At 43.7% G+C, this 27,445-nt stretch overlaps 1 protein-coding gene across 4 annotated transcripts in view; it reads right to left on the bottom strand.

The window, feature by feature from the left end:
* Positions 1 to 27,445, bottom strand: part of chd1 (chromodomain helicase DNA binding protein 1) — a 258,853-nt gene that overhangs the window by 47,827 nt on the left and 183,581 nt on the right. For all 4 annotated transcript variants that reach the window (XM_038805193.1, XM_038805194.1, XM_038805195.1 and 1 more), the window contains 6 exons: positions 25,824 to 26,012; positions 24,891 to 25,050; positions 17,246 to 17,398; positions 10,743 to 10,814; positions 2,457 to 2,606; positions 2,056 to 2,204 (listed from right to left, as the gene is read on the bottom strand). In XM_038805193.1, coding sequence (XP_038661121.1) covers positions 2,056 to 2,204; positions 2,457 to 2,606; positions 10,743 to 10,814; positions 17,246 to 17,398; positions 24,891 to 25,050; positions 25,824 to 26,012 — 873 coding nt within the window. The remainder of the gene's footprint in view (positions 1 to 2,055; positions 2,205 to 2,456; positions 2,607 to 10,742; positions 10,815 to 17,245; positions 17,399 to 24,890; positions 25,051 to 25,823; positions 26,013 to 27,445) is intronic.

Raw genomic sequence — 27,445 nt, 5'->3', positions numbered from 1 at the left:
CTCTTTCTTGAACAAGGTCGTCACATTTGCCACTCCGATTCTTTGGCACCTCCTCTGCCTATGGCAACCGGTCCACTATCTCCAGTCCCGTTTCTTTTACAAAACTCGCAGATAAGCCATCAGTACAAGGCAAATTATTCACTCGATCTGCTTGTTCCAATGAATCCTACCTATTAATTTTCACCTCAGTCATTACACCTCTGCAGCAGCGTACACCAATCCACATTTTATGGGCATGATCTTTACCACACATGGCACACATCTGCAGAACCTGTTCAACTCAGTCTGGATGGAATAGACCCACCAATGTTATATGTGAAATAAAAGAAACAGTTGCATCAACTTATCTGAATCGGGATTCTGACCGCTTCAGTCTTCTTAAGCTTTCTTATACTGCACCACTACTGCTCAGCTTGGAGTGATCTTTTAAACTTGGTCAGTTTGGCAGAAGTTTTAGTTTCCAAGCCTCATTAGAAACTGGGAGGATTAGTTTCCTTTCTATGTTTACCTGTTCTGTTTCCCTTTAGCAGTTCAGTTTTTGTTTTAGTTAAGAGTCTGTAAATTACAAATTTAACTTAAAGACACAGATTTCCTCACAGCCTTCACCACATACATTGTAATGGTTCAAAGCAATTAGTCTCGTCCACCTTCTCATGAGCCATTAAAGATGAGCAATAAATGCTGGCCTTTCCAGCAACTATTACATTCTGTGAATCAAGAAATTATAAAAACTGTTTCCAAACTGACTGTTGCACATTATAAATTCTAAGTGCATATTAAACAAGCAAAAGAATGCCTAAACATGTTTGATAAAAGGGCATCACGGTAGCATAGTGGTTAGCACTGTCGCTTCACATCTCCAGGGTCCCAGGTTCCTGGACCAGGCTCAGGTCACTCTGTGCGGAGTCGGCACGTTCTTCCCATGTATGCGTGGGTTTCCTCCCACAGTCCAAAGATGTGCAGGTTAGGTGGATTGGCCAAGCTAAATTGCCCTTAGTGTCCAAAAACGTTTAGGTGGGGTTACTGGGTTTGGGTGGAGGCTTAGGCTTAAGTAGGTTGCTCTTTCCGAGGGCTGTTGCAGACATGATGGGCCGAATGGTCTCCTTCTGCACTGTAAATTCTATGATTCTCTTAGTTTGCGCGTCTCCTTCTGTAGGCGGCATGTGCACGTTGCTTCTGGCCAACTAAGTGTAAGTAGAGCAGACTCAATACAGATATTTCTTTACACAAGATCAGGATTTTCATTTGGTTCAGGTTTCGACCGCTCCCACTTTTGCCCAAAAGTAATTCATTATTTGATGTGGTTTAAACATTCATGCTACATTAAATTCAAGTATTTCTTTTAAGAAAACAACTTTTCAGCTTACAACGTTTCTAAAATATTAGGAAACCCAGGTTCAGGGTGATGGTCCATAATGTATATCAACAACAAAGTTGATGAGAATAAAAGACGAAACAGGATGCAGGTATTTAAGTGACTCCATTATTGGGTTTTAAGAAGCTGCTAAAATGAGAAATGCTTTATTTTCTCAGTGAATAGTTAGCGCGTAACGGTACCGTAATAACACCAACACGGGCAGTACGGTAGCGTTGTGGATAGCACAATTGCTTCACAGCGCCAAGGTCCCAGGTTCGATTCCGGCTTGGGTCAACTGTCTGTGTGGAGTCTGCACATCCTCCCCATGTGTGTGTGGGTTTCCTCCGGGTGCTCTGGTTTCCTCCCACAGTCCAAAGATGTGCAGGTTAGGTGGATTGGCCATGATAAATTGCCCTCAGTGTCCAAAATTGCCCTTAGTGTTGGGTGGGGTTACTGGGTTATGGGATAGGGTGGAGGTGTTGACCTTGGGTGGGGTGCTCTTTCCAAGAGCCGGTGCAGACTCGATGGGCCGAATGGACTCCTTCTGCACTGTAAATTCTATGATCTATGATCAGGGAATCATAGACAAGATATTTAATTGAGTTTCCTAAGAATAGCCTTTAATAAATTACTAACTTTTTAAGCTATTTATTCTTGTACCATAAAAGATAACAACTCAGAAAAATGTAGCTACGTACTTTGTAGGATTGGAGCCAGTGTGTAGCACAGTTTTCCCTGTTGTATCCATTCGTTGTATAACAAGGTGATCCAGCACCATCTTTTTCTTTGCTCTTTCAATTATCTCTTCTTCTACTGTTCCCTTTGTAACGAGCCGATATATATTCACCTGGAAGATGCATTACGTACATGATATCCTCACAAATGAATTTTAAATCAAACTTCTAAATTCACAATGTTTATTGTCAGAAATATAAGTTCAGAAAAATCACTGAAGCCTCTAAACACAGTACATCTTTGATAATTAGACACTAAATTATTTTTAAGTTTGGAGTACGACACATTAAAATCAATGGATTAATCATTAACGTTAACATTACGTGAAATGCTGTATCTTGACCAGCAACAGGGAAATAGTTACCTGCTTCTTCTGACCAATTCTATGAGCTCTTGCTTGCGCCTGTAAATCATTTTGTGGATTCCAGTCTGAATCAAAAATAACTACAGTGTCTGCAGATGCCAGGTTTATACCTAACCCTCCTGCTCTGGTTGACAGCAAAAAGCAGAAATCCTGTGATCATAAGGAGACAAATTCAGAAAACAGGTTCTTCACAAATTGTGTACCAGCAACATCTCCTTCCCCAGTAATCAAAGGTGAAAATTATATTAATACATTATTTTATCCTGATTGAATAGCTACAACTGGTTAAACATTCTAATTTTCTGTTCCTTCCTACTATTGTAAAATGAACATTTCAACAAATCCTTGTGCAATAGTAAATGTACAAAATGATTAATGCTGAATCAGAATTTTGCAATATAGAAACACCATTGACAGATTAAGCTTATTTTAATAGTTCTTATAAATGTACCCAAATCATTTCTGACCACCTATCTCTCAGATACATAGAAGCTGTTGAACACCATAATTATTCCATAAAGAGAAAACAACTTGCAAGTGAATTATCTGGGGCTGATTCACAGGTGCAACAGTACTCCATTCAATACCAGCTTCTCCCTCCACTTGCAGGGTTTGTCCAATGGATTTGTTTGATTTTTACGTTAAAAAATGAAGTAAATTCTACCGTGCATATTTAGTTTGATCATATAAGATGTGCTTTTCTTTGAGAAGCAGTTCCAGAATGTGATGCACAAATCATTACAACACGTGATTAAAATTTTCAAAATGGTTAGCAAGGACATAGTGCTGCTGGTTATTGGGATGTCTGGGTAGGTTTGTACATTTCCAGTTTAGTGATTAAAAACAATAAATATGCTGCACACTGATTGTGCTTTAAAAAATTTTGAATTTATAAACCATTGAAATGGCTGCTTAACCCTAGGTGGAGTATTGCGTCCATTTCTGGCACCACACTTCATTAAGAGGGTGCAGAAGAGTTTGATTAGAATGGTATCAGTGGTGAAAGACTTCAGTTACACGGACAGATTCGAGAAACTGGGATTGATCTCCGAAGAGCAGAGATTAAGAGATGTAATTAAGGTATCATGTTGCAGTTATATAAAATCTTGGCTAGGCCGCATTTGGTGTATTGAATGCAGTTTTGGCCACCACATTATCAGAAGGATATGGAAGCTCTGGAGAGTGCAAAGAAGGTTCACCAGGATGTTCCTGGTATTGAGGATGATGGCTATGAGGAGAGGTTGAATAAACTAGGATTGCTTTCACTGAAAAGACAGGGGCTGAGGGGAGACCTGATAGAGGTTCAACAAAGTTATGAGAAGCATAGACAGAGTGGATAGTAAAGAGACTTTTTCCAAGGGTGGAAGTGTCAATTACAAGGGGGCACAAGTTCAACGTGAGAGGGGGAAAGTTTAAGGGAGATGTGCAGGGTTGGTTTTTCAAAGGGGTTGCATGTGGCGCAGTGGATAGCACTGGGACTGCGGCGCTGAGGACCCGGGTTCGAATCCCGGCCCTGGGTTACCGTCCATGTGGTGTTTGTACATTCTCCCCATGTTTGCGTAGGTTTCACCCCCACAACACAAAAAGGTCCAGGTTAGGTGGAATGGACACGCTAAATTGCCCCTTAATAGGAAAAAAAAAAAATTGGGTACTCTAAAAAAATTTTTTTATTTTTTTTAAAGGGTAGGTTTTTCATTCAGAGAGTAGTGGGTGCCTGGAACACACTGCCAGAGGACATGGTAGAAGCAGGCACATTAGCACATTTAAGAAGCATCTGGAAGGGTATATGAATAGGGAGGAAATAGAAGCATACGGACCAAGTAAGGGCAGAAGGTTTTCTTTTTAAGTTAGGGAATCATGATCGGCACAGGCTTGGAGGGCCGAACGGCCTGTTCCTGTGCTGATTTTTCTTTGTTCTTTGTATTCAAAATCATGAATGGTTATGGGGAGGCGGTGGTGTAGTAGTATTGTCATTGGGCTCATTAACCAGAGATCCAGAGTAATGCTCTGGGGACCCAGGTACAAATTCCTCCACTGCAGATGGTAAAATTTGAATTCAACAAAAATTTGGAATTAAAAAGTCCAATGATCACCATGAAACCATTGCTGATTGTCGTAAAAGCCCATCTGGTTCATTAATGTCCCTTAGGGAAGGGAATCTGCTGTCCTAACTTGGTCTGGCCTACATGTGACTCCAGACCCACACCAATGTGGTTGACTCTTAACTGCCCCATGAAGAGGGCAGCAGAGCAGAGCTACTGATCAGCTGTTCTGGGGAAATTTGCATACGTGCAGTGCGGTCAGCCTAATTTGAAGGTGTACCTGCAAAGAAGACCCGAGGAGTTTGAGTGAAGGCAAGCATCCAGCAGAGGGCAGCAGAGCAGAGCTACTGATCAGCTGTTCTGGGGAAATTTGCATACGTGCAGTGCGGTCAGCCTAATTTGAAGGTGGTTTGTGGAGGGGCTGTTGTCAAGTGACAGTTAAACCCGAAACACTTCATCAGTGTTTCCCACCCTACCTCCTCCTCTAACCAAAAAAAAAAAACCACGGTTGTTGGGAAGCGGGAGCTTGTCGTGAAGGTGAGTGAGTGCCTTTAAATTTGCTTACCTTTCAGCGGGAGCAGGGTTTGAGGGAATATCAGGTAAGCTCTTCCTTTCTTTTTCTTTTATTTTTCTTGTTTTTTTTAAATCTAGAGGTGATGTCAGGGAAGGCAGTACAATGCTCCTCCTGCAGAATGTTTGAGGTGAGGGATGCCGTCAGTGTCCCTGCTGATTTCATCTGTGGGAAGTGCACCCAACTCCAGCTCCTCAAAAACCGTGTTAGGGACCTGGAGCTTGAGCTGGATGAACTTCGGATCATTCCGGAGGCAGAGGGGGTCATAGATAGGAGCTTCAGGGAAGTAGTTACACCAAAGACTGGAGATAGATGGGTAACTGTAAGAGGGACTGGGAAGAAGCAGTCAGTGCAGGGACCCCCTGCGGTCGTTCCCCTGAATAACAAGTATACCGTTTTGGATACTTGTGGGGGGGACGACTTACCAGGGGTAAGCCATGGGGTACGGGCCTCTGGCACAGAGTCTGTCCCTGTTGCTCAGAAGGGAAGGGGGGAAAAGGAGTAGAACATTAGTAATTGGGGACTCAATAGTCAGGGGCACAGATAGGAGATTTTGTGGGAGCGAGAGAGACTCACATTTGGTATGTTGCCTCCCAGGTGCAAGGGTACGTGATGTCTCGGATCGTGTTTTCCGGGTCCTTAAGGGGGAGGGGGAGCAGCCCCAAGTCGTAGTCCACATTGGCACTAACGACATAGGTAGGTAAGGGGACAAGGATGTCAGGCAGGCCTTTAGGGAGCTAGGATGGAAGCTCAGAGCGAGAACAAACAGAGTTGTTATCTCTGGGTTGTTGCCCGTGCCACGTGATAGTGAGACGAGGAATAGGGAGAGAGAGCAATTAAACACGTGGCTACAGGGATGGTGCAGGCGGGAGGGATTCAGATTTCTGGATAACTGGGGCTCTTTCTGGGGAAGGTGGGACCTCTATAGACAGGATGGTCTACATCTGAACCTGAGGGGCACCAATATCCTGGGGGGGGGGAGATTTGGATTTGTTAGTGCTCTTTGGGGGGGGTTTAAACTAATTCAGCAGGGGCTTGGGAACCTGGATTGTAGTTTTGGGGTACGGGAGATTGAGAGTATAGAGGTCAGGAGCACAGATTTGACTTCGCAGGAGGGTGCCAGTGTTCAGGTATGTGGTTTGAAGTGTCTCTACTTCAATGCCAGGAGTATACGAAATAAGGTAGGGGAACTGGCAGCATGGGTTGGTACCTGGGACTTCGATGCTGTGGCCATTTCAGAGACACGGATAGAACAGGGACAGGAATGGTTGTTGCAGGTTCCGGGGTTTAGGTGTTTTAGTAAGCTCAGAGAAGGGGGCAAAAGAGGGGGAGGTGTGGCGCTGCTAGTCAAGGACAGTATTACGGTGGCGGAAAGGATGCTAGATGGAGACTCTTCTTCCGAGGTAGTATGGGCTGAGGTTAGAAACAGGAAAGGAGAGGTCACCCTGTTGGGAGTTTTCTATAGGCCACCTAATAGTTCTAGGGATGTAGAAGAAAGGATGGCGAAGATGATTCTGGAAAAGAGCGAAAGTAACAGGGTAGTTGTTATGGGAGACTTTAACTTTCCAAATATTGACTGGAAAAGATATAGTTCGAGTACATTAGATGGGTCGTTCTTTGTACAATGTGTTCAGGAGGGTTTCCTGACACAATGTGTTGACAGGCCAACAAGAGGCGAGGCCACAATGGATTTGGTTTTGGGTAATGAACCAGGCCAGGTGTTAGATCTGGAGGTAGGTGAGCACTTTGGAAACAGTGACCACAATTCGGTGACCTTTACGTTAGTGATGGAAAGGGATAAGTATACCCCACCGGGCAAGAGTTATAGCTGGGGGAAGGGCAATTATGATGCCATTAGACATGACTTAGGATGTGTAGGTTGGAGAAGTAGGCTGCAAGGGTTGGGCACACTGGATATGTGGAGCTTGTTCAAGGAACAGCTATTGCGTGTTCTTGATAAGTACGTACCAGTCAGGCAGGGAGGAAGGGGTAGAGCGAGGGAACCGTGGTTTACCAAAGAAGTGGAATCTCTTGTTAAGAGGAAGAAGGAGGCCTATGTGAAGATGAGGCGTGAAGTTTCAGTTGGGGCGCTTGATAGTTACAAGGAAGCGAGGAAAGGTCTAAAGAGAGAGCTAAGACGAGCAAGGAGGGGACATGAGAAGTCTTTGGCAGGTAGGATCAAGGAAAACCCAAAAGCTTTCTATAGGTATGTCAGGAATAAAAGAATGACTAGGGTAAGAGTAGGGCCAGTCAAGGACAGTGGTGGGAAGTTGTGTGTGGAGGCTGAGGAGATAAGCGAGATACTAAATGAATACTTTTCGTCAGTATTCACTCAGGAAAAAGATAATGTTGTGGAGGAGAATGCGGAGACCCAGGCTATTAGAATAGATGGCATTGAGGTGCGTAGGGAAGAAGTGTTGGCAATTCTGGACAAGGTGAAAATAGATAAGTCCCCGGGGCCTGATGGGATTTATCCTAGGATTCTCTGGGAAGCCAGGGAAGAGATTGCTGAGCCTTTGGCTTTGATTTTTATGTCATCATTGGCTACAGGAATAGTGCCAGAGGACTGGAGGGTAGCAAATGTGGTCCCTTTGTTCAAGAAGGGGAGTAGAGATAACCCCGGTAACTATAGGCCGGTGAGCCTCACGTCTGTTGTGGGTAAAGTCTTGGAGAGGATTATAAGAGATACGATTTATAATCATCTAGATAGGAATAATATGATTAGGGATAGTCAGCATGGTTTTGTGAAGGGTAGGTCATGCCTCACAAACCTTATCGAGTTCTTTGAGAAGGTGACTGAACAGGTAGACGAGGGTAGAGCAGTTGATGTGGTGTATATGGATTTCAGTAAAGCGTTTGATAAGGTTCCCCACGGTCGGCTATTGCAGAAAATACGGAGGCTGGGGATTGAGGGTGATTTAGAGATGTGGATCAGAAATTGGCTAGTTGAAAAAAGACAGAGGGTGGTGGTTGATGGCAAATGTTCAGAATGGAGTTCAGTTACGAGTGGCGTACCACAAGGATCTGTTCTGGGGCCATTGCTGTTTGTCATTTTTATAAATGACCTAGAGGAGGGCACAGAAGGTTGGGTGAGTAAATTTGCAGACAACACTAAAGTCGGTGGAGTTGTAGACAGTGTGGGAGGATGTTGCAGGTTACAGAGGGACATAGATAAGCTGCAGAGCTGGGCTGAGAGGTGGCAAATGGAGTTTAATGTAGAGAAGTGTGAGGTGATTCACTTTGGAAAGAATAACAGGAATGCGGAATATTTGGCTAATGGTAAAATTCTTGGTCATGTGTATGAGCAGAGGGATCTCGGTGTCTGTGTACATAGATCCCTGAAAGTTGCCATCCAGATTGATAGGGTTGTGAAGAAGGCCTATGGTGTATTGGCCTTTATTGGTAGAGGGATTGAGTTCCGGAGCCATGAGGTCATGTTGCAGCTGTACAAAACTCTGGTACGGCCGCATTTGGAGTATTGCATACAGTTCTGGTCGTCTCATTATAGGAAGGACGTGGAAGCTTTGGAACGGGTGCAGAGGAGATTTACCAGGATGTTGCCTGGTATGGAGGGAAAATCTTATGAGGAAAGGCTGATGGACTTGAGGTTGTTTTCGTTAGAGAGAAGAAGGGTAAGAGGTGACTTAATAGAGGCATACAAAATGATCAGAGGGTTAGATAGGATGGACAGTGAGAGCCTTCTCCCGCGGATGGAGGTGGCTAGTACGAGGGGACATAGCTTTAAATCGAGGGGTAATAGATATAGGACAGAGGTAGGTTTTTTACGCAAAGAGTGGTGAGGCCGTGGAATGCCCTACCTGCAACAGTAGTGAACTCGCCAACATTGAGGGCATTTAAAAGTTTATTGGATAAGCATATGGATGATAATGGCATAGTGTAGGTTAGATGGCCTTTAGTTTTTGACTTCCCATGTCGGTGCAACATCGTGGGCCGAAGGGCCTGTACTGCGCTGTATCTTTCTATGTTCTATGAAGAGCAATTAGGGATAGGAAATAAATGCTGGCACAGCCTGCGACACCGACGTCTAATGAACGAATAAAAAAATAAAAATAAAATAAAATAAACAAGTTGACAAGGATTAGTAATCAGAGGAAACAAATTGAAGGGAGCTGGGAAAAGAACGAGACACAAGACCACATTTTTTAACAGCACTCTATAATGATTTGGAATGCACTGCCTGAAAGGATGTTAGAAACAGATTCAAGGAAGCAGATTCAGAAAATTTTAAAATGGATAAATACTTGAAAGAGAATATTGTGCACGGCAAAGTGAGAAAAACTAACTGGATAGTTATTTCAACGAGTTGGCACAGACATACGCAACAAATGTGCGGCATCATTCTATGTTGAGAGAATTTTTACACTGCCTTATTTCTACTGCTACTACTAGAACATCTAAAAATAAGTAGATATTTCAGGATCTTGCAGTTTGTTAACTGAACAATTTGAAAGTATATAGAAATGTCTTTATATGTGACGATACATATACTCCAAATGAACATTTATATTCAAAGATAATCAGTTTCATTGCTTTCTGCCACATGAGTGTTGCTAAATGGTACAAAAAATAGGAAACTTGGTGCCAATTCCTGGGCAGTTGTTGCAGGTATCCTCAAAAGTGACTTAATTTGGACCTTTTCTCCTCTCAAGAGCTTGTCCAGTATGGGAAAGCAGTTCATGGCTAGCTGATTAGTTATTTTTTGTAACTTATGTGGGACCAACTCCAGTTCCCAAGTACGTGGAATAATTTATTAGCTACACTAGTCGTATAAATATCAACACTTCAGTCAAGGGTAGTTTAGAACAACCATGCTGAGTAACTTAATAATGGCTCCCAGAGGCAGAATCAACAGGAACTGCTGTATTTAAATAAATTTCTATATTAACTATATTGAAACTTTTGTACTATTTAATCAAACCTTTGGTGTAGCTAAATTCTTTCGTGGCATTTTTCTAGAGCCTATGGCAGTGAGTTTTCCTTTTGAAGAGAGAGAGTGCAGCATCAGCTATCGCACATACAAGAATCTCTAAAAGGTCAGAAACAATCATTTCACTAAAGCAAACAGAACTGGGACAATCTCACAATCACTAACAGGAACTACACTATCATACTAAAATCTGAAACAAAGATAAAGAAATTCTAGAACTGTACAACAGATCCAACAGCATCTGAAACAGAAAGTTAGATTAAAATTTCAGGGATAACGCTTCACCTGACCCTTCAATAGAAATGACAGGGGCAGGAAAACGTTTGTAATAATTATAATTTGAATGAAAAAAAATTGATGACAGCAGCCACTCTGTCAGAAGATGATAGGTGCAGAAAATTTCAATGCATCATTTCCCCACCTTTCTCATTCCTTTGGTTGCTGTTCACCAACATAAACTAGTAAATGGAGGATAAACTGAGCCATGGATTTGCTCTCAATCAATGTCGGTGCCAGTTTAACTGGATGGTTGAAACGCATTGATTGGATGATGTACATCATTTATTTCTCAAATGGCCTGGCTACGACCAGGTGAAAAGCTCAGTTGAACAAAACAGGCAGTCAAATCCTGGGATTCAAATCCACTGCCAACTGAAGAGGAGATAAATCTCCTCACTTCTTTCCCTATTTCTCACTCTCTCATGCACGCGCACACAAAGTCTTACGTCTGATCCTTCTGCATTGAAATGGTCCAGTGCTTGCTTTCTCAGCTCTCCCTTAATAGATCCATCCAGTCGCTGTAACAGAAAGACCAATAACCATTATTGTAAGGCATGTTAGAGCAAAATGCAGAAATAACTCCTAAAAAAAACTGTATCCTTCAGATTTGTCTTTTGCCAATGGACTCATATTCTACATTATAATGAATAGCCCAAGAGAAAGATGAGATACTAGTTTAGACTTCAGCTGGAATAGTGTGTACAGTTCTGGGCGCCACACTATAGGAAGGATGTGTTGGAGAGTGCAGAAGAGGTTTACAATAATGGTTCCAGGGATGAAAAACTTCAGTTATGCCGATAGATTGGGGAGGTTGGGACTGTTCTGCTTGGAGTGAAGGCGGCTAAAAGGAGATTTTATAGCGATGTTCAAAACCATGCAGGGCAAGACAGAGTAGATAGGGAGAAACTGTTCCTGCTTGTAAAAGGATCAAGAACGACAGGACACAGATTTAAAGTGATTTGCAAATGAAACAAATGTCATGTGAGACATGAGTGGCTTTGATCTGGAATTCACTGCCTGGAAGTGTGGTGGAGACAGGTTCAATCGAGGCATTCAAGGCCGCATTAGATGATTACTTGAATAGAAACAATGTGCAGGGGTACGGGGGTTGGTTTGGCCAACCTCAATTTCAGGAGTCGTTCCCTATTACTGACGTTCCCCATTCCTGATACAATTCTTGCAAATCTCGTCTGTGGCTCACGTTACCACACTTCAAAAGTACTTCAATGGCTGTAAAGCACTTTAAAGCATCCTGTGATCATACAAGGAGCTAATTAAATGCAAGTCTTTCTTTTTTGACATTCTTCCCAAAATGAGGCGCCCAGAATTGGGGACACTTTCTTTTCGCAGCACCCCAAATCTTCCCCTCCCGACATCAACAATGCCAGCCATTGGAAAATCCTGTCTTCTATTGAACTCAACTGTAAAAATATTCAATGACCCTGCCTCCACAGAATTATGACTCAGAGAAAAAAGTTCTAACCTCCCGATTTAAATGGGAGACTCCTCATTTTTGAACCATGGCCCCTAGTTCTCATCTCTATCAGGGAAAATATCCTTTCAGCATCCATCCTGTCAAGTACCCTTAGGATCTTATGTGTTTCAATAAGATCACCTTTCATTCCACTAAACTCCAATGGATACAGGACCAACCTTTCCTCATAAGATAACCCCTTCACCAACAGGAATCAGTTGAGCGAACCATCTCTGAATTGCTTCCAATACAATTATATCCTTGCTAAAGTGAAGAGACGAAAACTATATACAGTTCTCCAGATGTGGTTTGACCAATGCCCGGTACAATTGTAGCAAAGGTTTCCTTCTTTTATATTCAATTCCTTTTGCATAGACAATATTCTATTTGCCTTCCTGGTCAACTACTGTTACCTGCATACTAACTTTTTATGATTCTTGTACCTGGTCACACAGATGCCTCTGTCCCGCAGAGTTCTGTTTTTCTATTCTTTAGCAAGATTCTTCTGAGCAAGATGGCACCGGAGTGTGGCGTCTCTGTGAGTTCTCTCACAAAGATCCTTTTCTTACATCTCCTATAACAGTACTAATCTCCTATATTTTAATTCTAACACTAACGTTGTCACTAACCTTTCTCTTTTAAGTTTGAAGACATGGTGTACTTGGTGTTGCCCTTCCACATATTTTCTTTTCTTGTACTAAATGGTCTGTTTGAGCTGCTTGCAGAAAAACACTTTTCACTGTACCTCGGTACACATGACAATAAACAAATCCAATCCACATTTCCCATGTGTATTCCATCTGAAAATATTCTGCTCATTCAATTAATCTAAATTCTTTTGTAAACTCTTTACACCTCCTCACAATTAACTTTCCTACCTACAATTCATCATCAACAAACTCAGCAACCACATATTCAGTGCCTTCATCCAAGTCATTAATACAGACTGCATATAGTTGAGGCCCCAGCACAGATCACTGTGGCACTCCACGAGTTACAACTTGCCAACCCGAATATACATTTATCGGGGATGGGACGTTTCGGCGTGGCCAGTTCGGTGTGGCCGATTCGGCGGGGCCAGTTCGGCGTAGCCGATTGAAATGGGACGTTTCGGCGTGGCCGATTCGGCGGAGGGACGTCAAATTAGTTATACAGTAGTCCCCCTTTATAACGCGGGTGTTGGGGTCCAAGACAGCCACCCGCGTTGCATCCGAGCCGTGGATATCCACGATGGGGGTTTTAAATTTATTTTTAAATCTATGCTAGCGCTTCCCATTGAGAGTCTACTGGGGGCGGGGGGAGAGGTCAGACCCCCGTAGACTCACAATGGGAAGCGCTAGCATAGATTTTTAAATAACTTTAAAACCCCCATCGTGGATCTAATTAAAACAGTGTCAATTTCAGCGGCCGGAGGGGGAAGCTGCTCTCTCACTGAAGCAATCAGCGGCCGCTGAAATTGACACTGCCGGCTGCTCTCTCTCTCCAATCTAACTTTTAAGTTTTAATGTTTCTGATTGGAGGGAGAGTGCAGCCGGCAGTGTCAATTTCAGCGGCCGCTGATTGCTTCAGTGAGAGAGCAGCTTCCCTCTCCGGATCAAAGTGAGCCGGCCGCTGAAATTGACACAACTGACAGTTGGGGTCCATAAGCTCCCCCGCGGAGCACCAAACCGGGTCTGACTTTATACAGCCGGTGTTACTGAAGATATTGTGACTTTACACAATGTGTTAAGTCAGACAGCAATGTAGATCACTGGGCAGCTGCTTCAATACTTTCAGTAACACCGGCTTTCTTTAAGAGTTTAATGTTGGTGCCTTTCTTTAAGAGACCCGGTTTGGTGCACAAACACGATATCTGAGGCGGCTGGAAGGAAAAGATACAAGAAATGGGCTGCACAAACATTTTGCGACTATAACTAATTTGACGCCGAAACGTCCCTCCGCCGAAAAATTCCTCCGTCGAATCGGCTATGCCGAACTGGCCACGCCGAATCGGCCACGCCGAAACGTACCAAACCCACATTTATCCATGTCTTTGCAGCCTGTTAATTGACCAATCCTTTACCCAGCTCTTACTTTGTGTAGCAATCTTTGATGTGGTACCTTATCAAATGCCTTTGGGAAATCCAGGTACACCACAAATACAGTTCCCCTTTATCCATGTAACTCAAAGATCTCTGCTAAATTAGTTCAACTTGATTGCCCTTTTACAAAACCATGTTAACTCTGCCTGACTGCTTTAAGATTTTCTCAGTGCCCTGCTATAGCCTCCTTGATAATTAGATTCTAGTATTTTCCCTATGACAGATAATAAGCTAAATGGCCGATAGTTACCTGCTTTCTGTCTCCATCCCTTCTCGAATAGAGGGATTAGGTTTGCTATTTTCCAATCTAATGGGAGTTTTCTACAATCTGGGGAATTTTGGAAAATTACAGCCAATGCATTTACTATAGCCGCAGATACTTCTTTTGGAACCCTAGGTAGCAGGTAATGAGTTGTCAACCTTTAAATCTGAAGAGTCGTATGGACTCAAACGCGAACTCTGTTTCGCTGTGCACAGATGCAGCCAAACCAACTGTGTTTTTCTAAAATATTCTGTTTTCAAGCACCCGCAGTATTTTGCTTTTACTTTAGTTCTAATAGTTTTCTCAATGCCTTTCCCCTGGTGATTATAATTGTCTTGAGCTTTTCCTGAGTATTTCTGGGGTGTTGGTCGGATTCTCCCGCACTTAGTGGGATGGCCCGATGCCGGCGCCAAGAACGGCGCGAACCACTCTGGCGTCGGGCTGACCGGAAGGTGCGGAATTCTCTGCACTTTCGGGGGGTTAGGCCGGCGGTGGAGGGGTTGGCGCCGCGCCAACTGGCGGCGAAGGGCCGGCGCGAGGTGGCGCATGCGCATAACCGCCGGCATAGTTCAGCGCATGCGCAGACTGGACAGTGCGTTCCTGTGCAGAGGTTTCTCTTCTCCGGTCATGGCGGAGCCCTACAGGGGCTGGCGTGGAAGGAAGGAGTGCACGCGCGGCACAGGCCCGCCTGCAGATCGGTGGGCCCCGATCGCGGGCCAGGCCACCGTGCCCCCCCGCCCGGAGGACTCCACCAGACAGCCTACAAGCCAGGTCCCGCCATGATGGACCATGCCCATTTCACGAAGGCGGAACTGCCAGGTACCGATGGCCGCTCGGCCCATCTGGGCCCGGAGAATTGCCGGGCGGGCTGCTGCCAAAGTTCCCTGACCAGCGTGGCGTAAACCCCGCCCCCCACCCAAAAACCAGCGCTGGAACGGGATTCACGCGCCCCCCCCCCCCCCCCCGGGGTTTCCGACCCGGCAAGGGGGGGCGGTCAGAGAATCCCGCCCATTATGTGTATTTTCTACAATGAAAACAATCACAAAATCTCTATTCGATGTGTCCATCTTTTCTTTATTTCCCATTATTAATTCCACTTTCTAGAGGACCCATGCTCACTTTAATTACTCCTTTCTTTTTTAAATGCGTGTAGGTATTCTTGCCATTTATTTTTATATTTCTAGCTAGATTTCTCTCATACTCTTGCTCGAGACATCCTTTGCTGGTTTTAAATTGCTGTCCAAGCTTCTGACCTACCACTAACCTTCACAGAATTGTATGCTTTCCCATTCAATTTATACTATGCTTAACTTCTTTAGTTAACTGCAGATGGTGCCACCATCTCCCAAAGTCTTTCTTTCTCATTAAAATGTATCTTTGTTAAGTGCTATGAAATATCTCCTTAATATCTGCCACTGTATTGCTAACGACTCACTGCTTAACCTAATTTCCCAGTTCACTTGAGTCGGCTCTGACTCCATGCCTTGTAATTGCCTTTATTTAAGTTTAAAACTGTGGTCTTAGTCAGACCAACTTTTCTCTTCCTCACACTATGCGAAATGCAATCATGTTATGATCACCTCAAGGCTTCTTTACTATAAGGTTATTAATTAATCCCGTTTCATTGCAGACCGCCAGGTCTACAATAGCCTGCTCTCCAGCTAGTTCTAGAAGGTGCTGCTCGAAGGAATTGTCCCACAAGACTATGAACTCATCTTCCAAGCTATCTTTGCCAATCTTATTAATTGAATCCAGAACTAGATTGAAATCACCCACGATTATTGCAGTGCCTTTCTTACAAGCCCCTATCAATTCTTCCTGTATACCCCACCCAATGATGTGCAGGTTAGGTGGATTGCCATGCTTTATTGTCCCCTTGTGTCCAAAAGGTTAGGTAACATTACGGGGTTAGGGCGGGGGAGTGGGCCTCGGTTAGGGTGCTCTTTTGGTGGTGGTTGGGGGGGGGGCTGGTGCGGACTTAATGGCCTCCTTCTACACTGTAGGGATTTCATGATCCAGCACCATTGTTATTGTTAGCAGGCCTATAAACTACTCCCACAATTGTCTTCCTCCTTTTCTACTTTATTTCTACCCAAAACTGATTCTACATCTTGATCTTGAGAACTAAGATCATCTTTCACTATTGTACTGATGTGATCCTTCATTAACAGAGCAACCCCACTGCCTTTTCCTAGATTCCTGCTCTTCCAAAATGTTAAACCAGCATTCAACAAATTGTGAATGCACACATCCAAGTCTTTCTATTGAGCAGCCCTTAAAATTGTACCATCTAATTTATATTATCACTCAAGTCTTTCTACCAAACTGCATCACTTCACAACTCAAAAGGTGCTACTACAAAATGACTCTATTTTCTCCCCAACCAACACATCTACTTCCACCATGAAGAAGCAGAATAAATAGGCTACTCACAATCATTTCCCAATGTTGTACTGTAACTAGCTACCCAGGTCATTGCAAGAGTAGTCCAGGGTCAATTTGCTTCCTCTGTGCAGAGGTATCTAACATCCACTCAGTTCAGAGACCAGATGAGATCAGGCACACTCTGTATGGTGAATCACAATGTAACCAAGACCTGCATCAAAAATCTGTCCACAAGCAGGTAACTCAGATTTTCAACAGCCATTCAGATTGTTGGATCTGTACAATGGAATTTTTGAAACTTCTGTGATATTTAAGGGCAGAACATCTTTTATCTGCCAATAGTTTCGCCATTTGCAAATTATTTCTGGATCCTACACTTCCTTGGTGCCTGCTCTTAGACCAACAATGCTGCACCTAATTGCATGCTGCAAGAGAATGCAGGAAACTCATCACTTGATTTTCACTCAATTAAGAAAATGTTTGGCCTCCATTTAGGATCTAATCAATGCACTTGGTTAAGGTTAGGAACTCAACAGAATGTGCTGAAGCTTAAGAAATGAATCCTGTGCCCTTTCATTCCGAATGCCATATACTGACACTCCACTATGCCGACGTGTTCGACTATCATTCATCAAAAAATGTAGTAGGATGTAACTGAAGAGAAGGTGCAAGAACAAATACACTGCCATCTATGGCTGTGTGTAAATTTTTATCAACACTTTGTAACTCCAGAGTGAGAATACAGACCTGGAAACAAAACTGTCGGCATTTCAAATATTCTGCTAGAATGTCCAGCATCCGAACCATCTGAGAGAAGATAAGAACTCGGTGGCCTCGCTCCTTTAGTCGACAAAGCAGCTTGTCCAACAGTATCAGCTTCCCACTATTACGGATCAAATGCTAGGAAAACAAGAAATCGGGGGGAGGAAATTAGTCAGACAAAACAAGAGACCTACACAACTTTTCACAAACAATTAAATGCATAACCAATTAACGACCTACAAAACGATCGTTAATTTCACAATGTCGTATAGCATTATAATTACATTCATTTCAAATTCATAGATGGGTGCTGTACAATTTCTCCTGCTAAAAGGGAAACCAATCATAACAATGCATACTACTATCCTGAACATTAATATGCAAATCATGAAGATGATTGTGTAGGTTTCATTGTAGAGTTATACCTCATTAATCTAATTGAAGTCCATATTTCATAGACAGGTATCCAGAAAAAATTATCTAAACTCAACAATTGACATAATTTCTCATCAAACAGGTCTGAGTAATAGAAAAGTACACAGATACACAAGAAAAAAATTGAGCTTTTCGAAACAGTCTTAGTCATATAGCACAAGGCAGGTGTAATTCCAGAAAGTAGACGTTATGAGCCCAGCTGGCTGCTAAACAATTCTCCCAACTTCCCCTTCTGATATAAATGAAGCTAAAATCAGGAGATATTTAACCAAAGTCAAAATTACCCCCTGTAAGTGCTACTTACCGAGCTAGTAACCTTTGGGCCTCGATTAATAAACCAGAGAATGTTGACTTCAAATCCCAACATGGCAATTTGAGAATTCAAATTCAATGTTTAAAAAATTGGAAATAGAAAGCTGTCATCTATAAAGAAAAAATGACCATGGGATTGCCCCATTATTGTTTAAAAACCCACACCCGGCTCATTCACTAATGTCCTTTAGGGAAGGAAACCTGCTGTCCATACTATCTCGTTCAATAAGTGATTTGAGCCCCACACCAACGTGACCGGTTGCTCTGTGAAGCAGCCCACCAAACCATTCAATAGCATCAAATTGCTGCAAGAATAATGGTTCGAGAGGGCAGCTCACCTTTCTCAGTGCAATTAGGGATAGGGAATAAATGCTAAGTTCGTCGATGCTGCGCATATTCTGAAAATATATAGCTTCTTTTTTTAAACAAAAGGTCCCAATGATTTTTTTTTAAAATTAGCTGGTAAAGTCATAGCACTGATAGTTGTGTATTAATTTGAAAGATAGGCAAAGTAAACTCGTGTTAAACAATTACACTCTTTTGGTTGAGTACACATCACATGGCAACCTAGACATAGATTGCAAAGAATAATTTAATTAGGATAAACTCTACTTCATCACCCCCACAAAATAATTTGTTAAAGTTAACTTTTGATAATGTTCTTGCTCTTTCAAAGTAAGTCACAGATACTGCAATATGAAACACACATTATTATTATAATCGCTTATTGTCACAAGTAGGCTTCAATGAAAAGCCCCTAGTCGCCACATTCCGGCACCCGCCTGTAGAGGCCATACGAGAATTGAACCCGTGCTGCTGGCCTCGTTCTGCATTACAGGTATATTCCTGGTCGTGCACGCAGATCCTGTGTGGACCAACTGGCAGGTGTGTTCACAGACATCTTCAACCTCTGCCTACGCCGTTCAGAGGTTCCCACCTGCTTCAAGAACACCATCATCATAATGGTGCTTCAATGACGACCTTCCTGTGGCTTTCACATCTATCATTATGAAGTGTTTCAAGAGGTTGGTCATGAGACACATCAACCCCATACTCCCAGATTGCCTTGGTCCACTGCAATTCGCATATCGCCGCAACCGGTCCACAGCAAATGTGATTTTCCTGTCCCTCCGCTCATCCCTGGAGCATCTCGACAACTAAGACTCCTACGTCAGACCCCCATTCATTGACTACAACTCAGATTTCAACACCATAATCCCAGCCTAGCTCATATTCAAACTTCAAAACCTAGGACTTGGCTCCTTCCTCTGCAACTGGATCCTCAACTTCCTGACCCATAGACTACAATCAGTAAACATAAACACCAAAACCTCCTCCACAATAGTCCTCAATACCGGGGTCCCGCAAAGCTGCATAGTTAACCCCCTACTATAACCCTTATACACACTTGACTGTGTGGCAAAATTCGGCTCCAACTCCATCTACAAGTTTGTTGATGACACAAGGGTAATGGGTTGGATCTCAAACAACAATGAATCAGAGAACAGGAGGGAGATAGAGAACCTACTGGCATGGTGCAACGACAACAATCTCTCCCTCAATGTCAGCAAAACTAAGCTGGTCATTGACTTCAGGAAGTGAAGTGTCATCCTACCCCTCTCTGCATCAATGGTTTTGAGGTGGAGATAGAACAGAACATACAACAGTACAGCACAATACAGGCCCTTCGGCCCACGATATTGTGCCGACCATTTATCCTAATCTAAGATCAACCTAATCTACACCCCTTCAATTTACTGCTGTCCATGTGCCTGTCCAAAAGTCACTTAAATGTCCCTAATGACTCTGATTCCACCACCTCCGTTGGCAGTGCATTCCACACACCCACCACTCTCTGTGTCAAGAACGTACCTGACATCTCCCCAATACCATCCGCCAATCACCTTAAAATTATGTCCCCCTGTGACACCCTGGGGAAAAGCCTCTGGTTATCCACTCTATCCATGCCTCTTGTACACTTCTATCAAGTCACCGCTCTTCCTTCTTCTCTCCAGTGAGACAAGCCGTAGCTGCCTCAACCTTTCTTCATAAGACATGCCCTCCAATCCACGCCGCATCCTGGTAAATCTCCTCTGCACCCTCTCCAAAGCATCCACATCCTTCCTATAATGAGGCGACCAGAACTGGACACAATATTCCAAGCGTGGTCTAACCATGGTTTTATAAAGCTGCAGCAAAACCTCGCGACTCTTAAACTCAATCCCACTGTTAATGAAAGCCAAAACACCACATGCCTTCTTAACAACCCTATCAACCTGGGTGGCAGGTTTGAGGGATCTATGTACGTCGACCCCAAGATCCCTCTGTTCTGCCACACTTCCAAGAATCCTGCCTTTAACCCTGTATTCAGCATTCAAATTCGACCTTCCAAAATTAATCACTTCATATTTATCTCGGTTGAACTCCATCTGCCACTTCACAGCCCAGCTCTGCATCCTGCCAATGTCCTGTTGTAACCTGCAACAGCCCTCAACACTATCTACAACTCCACCATCCTGTGTGTCATCAGCAAACTTACTAACCCACCTTCCATTTGCTCATCCAAGTCATTTATAAAAACCCACAAAGAGCAGAGGTCCCAGAACAGATCCCTGCGGCTCACCACTGGTCACTGACCTCCAGGCGGAATACTTTCCATCCACTACCACTCGTTGTCTTCTTTCAGCCAGTCAATTCTGTATCCACACAGCCAAATTTCCCTGAATCCCATGCCCCCTAACTTTCTGAATAAGTCTACCATGGGGAACCTTATCAAATGCCTTACTGAAATCCATATACACCACATCCACTGCCCGATCTTCATCAAATAATTCAATGAGGCTTGTGAGGCATGACCTGCCCCTCACAAAGCCATGCTGACTATCTTTAATCAAACTATATTTTTCTAAATAATCATATATCCCATCTCTCAGAACCCTTTCCAATATTTGCTCACCACAGACGCAAGACTGACTGGTCTGTAATTCCCAGGGATTTCCCTATTACCTTTCTTGAACAGGGGAACAACATTCACCTCCCTCCAATCATCCGGTACTACTCCAGTGGAGAGTGAGGACGCAAAGATCATCGCCAATGCCGCAGCAATCTCCTCCCTCGCTTCTCGTAGTAACCTTGGGCATATCCCGTCAGGCCCAGGGGACTTATCTATCCTGATGCTTTTCAAAATTTCCGGCACATCCTCCTTCTTAATATCAACCTGGTTCACGCTGTTCTCATGAGCAACAAGTTCCCTCTCTCTAGTGAATACTGAAGCAAAATATTCATATAGGTCCTCCCGTATCTCCTTAGACTCTAGGCACAAGTTCCCTTCATTATCCCAGATCGGCCCTACTCTCACTCCGATCATACTCTTATTTCTCAAATAAGTGTAGAGCGCCTTGGGGTTTTCCCTAATCCTTCCCGCCAGGGCTTTTCCATGCCCTCTTCTCGCTCTCCTAAGTCCATTTTTGAGTTCCTTCCTGGCTACCTTGTAACCCTCTAGAGCCGTGCCAGATCCTTGCTTCCTCAACCTTAAGTAAGCTTCCTTCTTCTTGATCAGAAGCTCCACTTCTCTAGTCATCCAAGGCTCCTTCAGCTTACCATTCCTTCTGCGTCTCAGTGGGACAAACTATCCAGCACTCGCAGCAAATGCCCCTTAAACAACCGCCACATTACTGTTGTGCATTTCCCCAAGAACTGCCAAGTTGCCACTTGATGCTCCTCAGCTCCTGTCTAACAGCAGTATAATTTCTCCTCCCCCAATTAAATACTTACCCATACAGTCTGTTCCTATCCCTCTCCATGACTATGGTAAAGGTCAAGGAGTTGCGGTCACTGTCATCGAAATGCTCTCCCACTGAGACATCGGACACCTGGCCTGGTTCGTTGCCAAGCACCAAATCCAATATGGCCTCCCCCCTAGTTGGCCTATCTACATATTGAGTCAGGAATCCTCCCTGTACACACCTGACAAAATCTGCTCCATCCAAACCATTTGCAGTGAAGAGATCCCAGTCAATATTAGGGATGTTGAAGTCACGCATGTCAACAACTCTGTTACTTCTGCATCTTTCCAAGATCTGCCGCTCAATCTGTTCCTCCATCTCTCTGCTGCTATGGGGGGGGGGGGGGGGGGGGGGGGGGGGGGGGGGGGGGGGGGGGGGGTCTATAGAAAACTCCCAATAAAGTGACTGCTCCTTTCTTGTTTCTGACTTCCATCCATGCTGACTCAGTAGACAAACTCTCCTCGACTACCTCCTTTTCTGTAGCTGTGATGCACTCCCTAAGTAACAGTGCTACTCCCCTCCTCTTTTACCTCCATCACTATTCTCCTGAAAACATCTGAACCCAGGAAAATTGAACAACCATTCCCGCCCCTGTGAAATCCATGTCTCCGTAATGGCCACAACATCATAGTTCCAAGTACTGATCCATGCTTCCTTATTCCTGGCACTTCTTGCATTGAAACAGACACACTTTAACCCATTCCACTGAGTGCAACTTTGCCCTATCAACTGTCTATCCTTCCTCACAGACTCGCTGCATACTATTTCTGCCTGCTCAACAGCTACCCTATCCTTTGATCCATAGCTGGTTCCCATCCCCCTGCCAAACTAGTTTAAACACTCCGAAGAGTTCGAGCAGACCTCCTACCCAGGATATTGGTGCCCCTCCAGTTTAGGTGTAATCCGTCCTTCATGTACAGGTCCCACCTTCCCCAGAAGATCCTAATCATCCACATATCTGAAGCCTTCCCTCCTGCATCAACCCTATCGCCAAGTATTCAGTTGCACTCGCTCTCTGTGCCTTGCCTCACTTGCACGTGGCACTGGTAACAATCCTGAGATTACTACTCTGCTTGTCCTGCTCTTTAGTTTCCAATCTAACTCCCCAAAATCACTTTTTAGATCCTCATCCCTTTTCTTAGCTATGTCGTTGGTGCCAATGTGCACCACAACTTCTGGTTGCTCCCCCTCCTCCTTAAGAATCCTGTAGACTCGATCCGAGACATCCCTGACTCTGGCACCCGGGAGGCAACATACCTTCTTGGAGTCTTGTTCGCAACCACAGAATCTCCTATCCGCTCCCCTAACCATTGAGTCTCCAATTACTATTGCTTTTCTAATTTTGCCCCTTCCCTTCTGAGCCAGACTCAGTGCCAGTGACCTGGCCCGGCCCCTAGGGCCTTCACCTGGTAGGTCATTCTCTTTCTCTCTTCCCCCCCCCCCCCCCCCCCCCCCCCCCCCCCCCCCCCCCACAACCCTGCAACAGCATCCAAAACTGTATACTCGTTTTGAAGGGAAACAGCCATGGGGGATCCCTGCACTGTCTGCCCGTTCCTTTTCCTTCCCCTGACTGTAACCCAGCTACTCTTGTCCTGCACGTAGGTGTGGCTACCTCCCAACTCTTCTCTATCACCCCCTCTGCCTCCAGGATGATACGAAGTTCATCCAACTCCAGTTCCCTAACGCGGTCTCCGAGGAGCTGGAATTGGGTGCACTTCCCGCAGGTGTAGTCAGTGGGGACACCAGTGGTGTCCCTCACCACCCACCATCTTACAGGAGGAGCATGCAACTACCCGAGCTTCCATCCCCTCTGATCTGAATTCCCAAAGAGATTTAAAAGGAAAAAGATTAAACACCTGTTAGGCCCTTAAAAAAAAAAATATATATATATATATATATATAAATAACTGCTGCTACTCTCTCAAGTGAACCCTCTAAAATTGGTGTTTCTGCTAAATGATACAAAGAGAGCTTATTGCCACAAAAAAAAAACAACTCTTACCTTACAGAATGTAGCTGCCCTGTGAAAAACTGGAACTCTGCCCTCCAACTCTGCTCCCAGTCAGCAGCAACTTTATAAACTCCATAGGAAATGAAATGAAAGGAGTACCTTGCTCCCTCCTCACCTAACTCCCTCATTCACCAAACTCTCACTTTTACACTCGAATGCAACCAAATTCAGCACTCTTGTGCAAAAAATGTTTGGCAGCTTCAAATTCCTAAACTTCACCAACAATCTTTCCTGGTCCACTCAAGTCGATGCCACGACTAAGAAAGCACAACAGCGCCTATACTTCCTCAAGGTACTAAGGAAATTTGGCATGTCTACATCGACTGTCACCAATTTTTACAGATGCACCATAGAAAGCAACCTATGGTTGCATCAGAGCTTGATATGGCAACTGCTCGGCCCAAGACCGTAAGAAACTACAGAGAGCCGTGAACACAGCCCAATCCGTCACACAAACCCGCCTCCCATCCATTGTCTATACTGCCCGCTGCCTTGGGAAAGCGGACAACATAATCAAAAACCCCTCCCACCCAGTTTATTCTCTCTTCCAACCTCTTCCATCGAGCAGAAGATATAAAAGTCAGAGAATATGCACTAACAGATTCACAAACAGCTTCTCCCCTGCTGTGACTTGACTCCTGAATGGCCCTCTTATGGGCTGAGCTATCTCTCTGAGCAACTTCTCTATTGTTGTAGCACTATACTCCATATGCTTCACCCAATGCCTATGTATTTACATTGTGCATTTATCGCATGTCCTATGTTTTCCATGTATGAAATGATCTGTCTGGACTGTACGCAGAACAATATAATTTTACTGTACCTTGGTATACTTGACAATAAATCTGAATCTAAAGTCATCCGACAGATTTCTTGGGCAATGAACTGACACAATCAAGTTCAGTTTTTTTGTCTCACATAAAAAAAAATCGACATAACAGTTAAACAGTCAAGTCTAAAATTCTTAAGATTTTTAAGAAATCACAGGGGCTGTCATCAATCAGAAAAATACAAGCACATTAACTGCCACGCACATACAGGTCACCACAATGCACATACTGCTTGCACATACTCTCTGAAATCATACCTGTAAGGCCTCCTGTCTGTTAAAGAAATTATCTTCTGGCAGTTTAATGAGGTAGCAATGGTTGCAACACTTTTTAAGTTCCATCATGATATTGAGAAAGCCAGAAGTGCTGCCTTTACACCCTTTGCTCAAAGCTTTGTAATTCCTGGTTAAAATCCATCTGTTACATTGCAAGAAAAAATTTATACTAACATTATAACAAAAAACAGCAACAATTACAGTCAACTAACTGAGGTATTAACTACATATTAGGGCTTATTTTAACTTAAAAAAAATTTAATGGCTCTATATATACATTACCCAATACCAAGTCAAAATTAAACATTTATGAGCATGATACGTCACCATTCATTTATCAATTCAGCACGCCTAAGTAAATGCAAAAAAAAAAAATCAGCATTCCTATGGAGATGTTTTATGCATGATACACCTCCAAAGGGACTCAGGTTATATACTTTTGACCCTATTTTTGCAGATCTTTCAGCATCTGTAAAGGGAAAAGACAGATCAACACTTCATACCATTCTACAGAAGGCAAAACATGGCAGAATGTAAAACGTACTGAAGAAGAGTCCCAACATCTGAAACATGAATTTACCCTTTGTATTTACAAATGTCACAGAATTCCTAAAGTGCAAAGAAGGCCATTTGGCCCATTGGGTCTGCACCGACCCTGTGAAAGAGCACCCTACCTAGGCTCAATCCCCAGCCCTACCCCTGTAACCCCACCCAAGGGTAATTTAGCATGTCCAATTCACCGAATTGTATATTTCTAACATTTGCCTTTTTTTCTTTAACTTAGTACCTCATTATCGGATATGATCTGCGAATACTATTCAAGTATTCCATTTAGCCAATTCAATTTGTTTTTGTATAAGCCAGCTTTGCCAATGAAACATTTGGAGGAACTTTTTCTTCTCGGACATTACTTACTTATAGTATTGCTTTTGGACTGCACTCATCTCCACTCGTAAGATTTGTTCAACTTTAGCAGGTAGAGACTTCTCAACATCCTTTTTCACTCTTCGCAGCAAGAATGGCTCCAGTTCCCGGTGAAGGCTTGTGTAGCCAACTTCTCTTCCTTTACCATGTTCCTCTTCAAACACTTCCCAGGAAGAAAATCTTTTCTCCCCAAAACATAAATAACATTTCTGATTAGTTGCATACATAAGCTATTCACAAGTAAAGTTACTGACAGCAATGTATTGAATCATAAATTTTCCTCACAATTTTGACTTGAGTCGTAACATTGCCAAGGCCGCAAAAAACATTCTCTATACATTGAAAGGGTAATGTGACCTCAGCAACAATTCAATTGACCGAAGAGCGTGAGAGGAGTGAGAGATTCAAAAGAGTGTGAGAGGAGTGGGAGATTCAAAAGAGCATGCTAAATTTGAAATAAAACACTATAAAACTCATTAATTAATAAGTAGAGATGGTTGGGCAGGCGATGTGCTGTGGCTGCATGATATGGAAGCTGGCAGATCTCATGGCGAGCTGCAGTGGCCACATCTGTAGCAAGTGTTGGTTGTTTGAGGAATTTCGCCTCGGAGTTGATGAGCTGGAGTCTTAGCGTCAGACATTGCACCATGGTACAGGAGGCCATTAAAGTGGGGGGAGCAAAAAGACAAGTGGTAGTTGTAGGGGATTCTATACTTAATGGGACAGATAGCATCCTTTGTAAGCAGGGCCGAGAGTCCCACATGGAATGTTGCCTGCCCGGTGCCAGAGTGAGGGACACGTCTAACCAGCTTGACAGGATATTGGAGGAGGGGGGGGGGGGGGGGAGAGAGGAGGATCCAATTATTGTGGTTCTTGTTGGGACGAACATAGGCAAGACTAGGAAAGAGGGCCTGTTTGGGGATTATCAGGGACTAGGAACAAAATTAAAGAACAGGTCCTCAAGGGTTATAATCTCTGGGTTACCACCCAAGCCACGTGCAAATTGACATAAACATGAGAAAATCAGGGAAGTAAACATGTGGCTAAAACAGTGGTATGGGAAAGATGGGTTTCATTTCATGGGACACTGGCACCAGTATTGCGACAGGAGGGATCTGTACCATTGGGATGGTCTCCACCTGAACCAAACAGGGACCAGTGTTCTGCCGGATAGCCTAAATAGGGGGTCACAAGGTTCCTTTCGTAGTTCAGTTTAGCTTTTTTGATTCTAATTTTAGTAGCCTTTTGCTGACCCTTAAAGTTCTTCCAATCATCTAGCTTACCATTAGCTTTTGCAATATGGTATGCCCAGTTTTTTTGCCTTTGTGCCCTCCTTTCCTTCCTTGTTTAGCCAAGGGACGGTTTTCTCTCGTGTACAATTCCTCACCCTCTCAGGAATATACTTTAATTGAGAGATGTTTAATATCTCCCTGAACATCTGCCATTGTTCCTCAACTGTCCTACCCTCAGTTATTTGTGCCCAGTCTATTTGTGCCAACTCTTATCTCAGGCCTGTATAATTACCACTGCCCAACACTAAAACGCTGTCCTCTCGCTCAATCTAAATTTGAAATTCTATCATGCTGTGATCACTACTTCCAAGAGGATCCTAA

The sequence above is a fragment of the Scyliorhinus canicula genome, chromosome 8 (assembly GCF_902713615.1).
Source record: "Scyliorhinus canicula chromosome 8, sScyCan1.1, whole genome shotgun sequence".
NCBI classification, from domain to species: domain Eukaryota; kingdom Metazoa; phylum Chordata; class Chondrichthyes; order Carcharhiniformes; family Scyliorhinidae; genus Scyliorhinus; species Scyliorhinus canicula.
This window is presented reverse-complemented; position numbering and strand designations above follow the sequence as displayed.